The following is a 3,707-nucleotide window of genomic DNA, read 5'->3' as shown; positions in this document are numbered from 1 at the left end:
GATGCTTTGGATCTCTGCACTGACGTCAACAGCCGGTAGATGGGTAGGCACCACGCCCGCAACTATATCGGCGAATCCTGCATCGGGTACCATTTGTTAGGAGATTGAGGGAACTCAACAAGATAACTTGAGCCAAGATGGCTACAGATACCTCTCCTCTAGTGCGCAAAGACTGCTGAAGTACTCAAAGCAACCACACTGGAAGATTAGCTATGAGACTAAATGCGCACGCCCAAAAGTGCTCGCGTACAGAGCAACACATCTGAGCAACTTATAACAGTGGGAGAATGTTGAGTGGGTCGGACCATCAGAAATTTGGAGTAGCTTTCGATGGCGGAGATGAGATAGAAGCGAGTCGGCCCATCGACTGACCTGAGATACGGACCTGCAATGTCACTGTGCAAGCGAACGAATGGGAATGGAGGTCAGGAGATAGAACTTCCGGGGAAGAGGGATTGAAGGTCTACTGGGAAGGACTTCCCGCGGGCATAGGTGTCAAAGGAGAAGTGGTTGATGGCGGAGCCCAAAGCCGGAGCATCAATGTACTCCTGTAGATGAGCCCAGAGCACGGCATGACCCTCATGGTCATAAACCTTGGCTAGAGATTCCCCGAGTAGACCAGGCGGGAGTTGGACCTTCCCGTCAGAGATCGGAAATTGCTGGGGCCACTGACGGAGGCTGGCTTCCTGCTCGAAGGAGCACGTACTCGGAGCTTGGATGGCGGTCACATCTACACAAGGGGTAGAATCAGTGCTAGAATATTCTTTGACGAGTCCTAGCAATCCGCGAGAGAGAGTTTGCACGAGTCGAGAGGGCCCATCCGCGACTCTGACTCCCCTGCATTATGCAGGGGAGTCAGAGGGGGCACTCGTGGGGCCACAAGAAGGGGTAGAACCCACTGAAAAGGTGTTCCTGGGTCTGGGCACCATGCTGTGGCTCACTCGAGAAAGCCCGCTATGAACGCAAGATGATGGGGACTGCTGATACAGTATCAGTCAAGACGGTACTAATGAATACGGCAGCAGTGTGCACAGGACTAAATAGAATGCACATGCGTACGCCACAGATATTAGCTGTGGCGGACATGTCTGACAGACACCTATGTGTGAATCGCTCCGCTAGATTCTACTACAACTAGTGATGGGATAGACCGAAGATTAAGATCCAAATAAGAACCTCTGAAATACGTAGGACTCTCGGAATGTAACGAGCTGCAAGAATACGGACTTCCCGATTTACGTCACAGATCAGAAGTTTTGATTCAGAACCGAATATCGGACGCGTCACAGACATATCTTGTAATCTCAGAAGTTCTTGACCATTTATCAATAAATCTGATAATGAGTATACGAAAGAGAAAAGTAGACAGGATTAATCATGACGTCTCGTCTGAATAAGCGACAACTATAGCAGCGCCTCGAGACTGAAGATATCTTAGTCGACTTTACCTAGGTCCCAGTGTGCATCGCAACCGTCAAGAACCATTTTACCATTCTCCGGGTATGCATTCCAGCGACAATGATCACCTAGACCGACCCTTTCTGCTACTTCATTCAGACATTCATCGGTGGATTCTTCCGGTCGAGCAATAAAACCAACTTGGCTAAGTATATGGACATTGTTCTGACTTCGGTTAGTCTTGCCGAACACTTTCGATAAGCCGTAGAGAAATTGGGCGTTGATGCACTTGGCCCAATTAGTTCCCCTGTCCAGCTCAACGTCGGCCGTAAGTTGCATCTCAGACGAGCTTTTCACAGTCATAATGCAAAAGAAGCGATAGTCATCATCATATCCAGCGTAATTGCCAAGGGCAGCCACCTCCGCTAGTTGGGGCTTAACTAGGAGGCCACTAATCAGCAACACTTGAAACAAATTGCAGGGTGTCATTCTCATATTAGGTTGGTAGACTCGGGGTGGACAACTTCCGGAGATATGGGAGTGATTGAACTCGAGTGAAGTTTATAACAGAACTGTAAGGAAAGAATTACACCACGCCGCAAAGCTTTTTTCTTACTGTACAAGACGTCACAAATTTATTGTTACTCCTTTTGATGAGGCAGAGCGCTTCGCACAAGTCTTGTGCGCAAAAACTAGAAGAAACACAGGGACTTCCTCTGCTCATTCCATTATCCGTCCGCTCTTTGATAGGATTAACGAGGGTTATCAAAACACAACTCAAACTTGAGTCAAGATGGCTACGGAATTCTCGACACTTAGCAAGAACAGATTGCACCGAACCCGCCTGTTCGGTTGGACCGAACTTCGGTTCTAGCTGAAGCATCCGCACGCATGCACAAGCCAGTGGTAATACCTGTTTCACACAGGCTGTGCAAAATCTACCATACTATAAACTTGAAGATTATAAACTTAAAACGATAATACTCGGTGAAAAAGAGCAAAGCTCATAACATCGATCTATGTTCACAGGCCCAGAAATCAAGAGTCTCGATCTTACCGAACTCATCATCCCATTCAACGTCAACCCGACCCGAGGCACGCATATCACGTACTGGACCCTTGAACCATCGGCGCACAGGTCGTCGCCGTTGAGAATAAACTATATCATACAGGACTCTAAATCTCATATCAATCAAACTGGGCAACTCATAAATAATCGGATCAGACGATGATGAGTCAGCCCCATCACGCCCCCCTTGGCGCCCGGGGGATAACGATGGCGAGGGAGAACCAGAGGTATCAGGCCGGCGCCACGTAACGTCTGATAAACATACAGACTGCGGGGAATCATCGTTCTCAAACTGAATCCAAACACGACCAGGAACAGGGGGATCATAGGTAATAACTCCACGACGCCAGGAAGACTGCAGGAAAACCTCGATCCCCATGCCAATACGAGACACGGACGGAACGCATCCTCTACCTTACGGGTAGAACCACGTTGTAGGTGTTCTCGGTAGTCAGCAGACCCGAGTCGGGAGGTTTCCGTCGGACGGAAACCGGACTCGCACCCGGCGGTCTGATAGACAACGAACGACGTGTTGTTAAGTGCCTAAGTTGACTCCCATCTAAAGCTTATCCAAGGCGCAGAAAAGCCTTTGTATATGCGTGCAAATGTGTAAGGGCATAGCTAATGGCTTAAGGGCACAAATAACTTCAAGAGTGCAAGGATAACCATTCTGAGTTACTTACACTAAATAGATGAGGAGAAATGCAATGGTGCACACAGAGGGCCTGTTTCACAAGGATACTTAATTTAAGGCGCCTTAAATTTAGGAGCAACTTAAGGAGTTACTTAAGGTATACTTAAGAAGTACTCAACTCATTTCACAACGTTTAGAAGCAACTTAAGGAGCTCCTTAACTTAAGGCGTACTTAAGTATTCCTAAAATTAAGGCGCCTTAACGTATTTACTGAAGTAGTGAAATAGGATGTCCTAATTACTCAAGGTATACTTTAGGCGTTATTTAAGTTTAAGGCGCAATTTGCTCCTATGAAACAGGCCCAGAGTGACTCAGCTAAAGAGACATAATGCTCAACTACTGCCTGATTACAGCATATAACAGAGTAAATCCCTTAACCTAACCAACTGGACTGCACCACGAAAATACACAATGATTTATGGCGTGCTACGGTCGCAACTTCGTTTACTTTCGAGCCTTTGTGTGTCTTGGTTCACTCGTGATCCGAGACTGCTAATCGTCACTACGAATCACCAAAGTATCATGACCTCTCACATATCACTCTGC

At 47.3% G+C, this 3,707-nt stretch overlaps 1 protein-coding gene across 1 annotated transcript; it reads right to left on the bottom strand.

The window, feature by feature from the left end:
* Positions 1 to 1,434: 1,434 nt before the first annotated feature.
* Positions 1,435 to 1,761, bottom strand: Pmar_PMAR004988 (hypothetical protein; the record flags this gene model as incomplete). Its single annotated transcript, XM_002778166.1, has 1 exon — positions 1,435 to 1,761. One exon carries the CDS (start codon positions 1,759 to 1,761, stop codon positions 1,435 to 1,437), a length of 327 nt encoding a protein of 108 aa, XP_002778212.1.
* Positions 1,762 to 3,707: the final 1,946 nt, after the last annotated feature.

The sequence above is a fragment of the Perkinsus marinus genome (genome assembly GCF_000006405.1).
Source record: "Perkinsus marinus ATCC 50983 genomic scaffold scf_1104296950400, whole genome shotgun sequence".
Lineage (NCBI taxonomy): Eukaryota > Perkinsozoa > Perkinsida > Perkinsidae > Perkinsus > Perkinsus marinus.
Note: the sequence above shows the minus strand (reverse complement) of the source record. Positions and strands in the feature narration are given on the sequence as shown.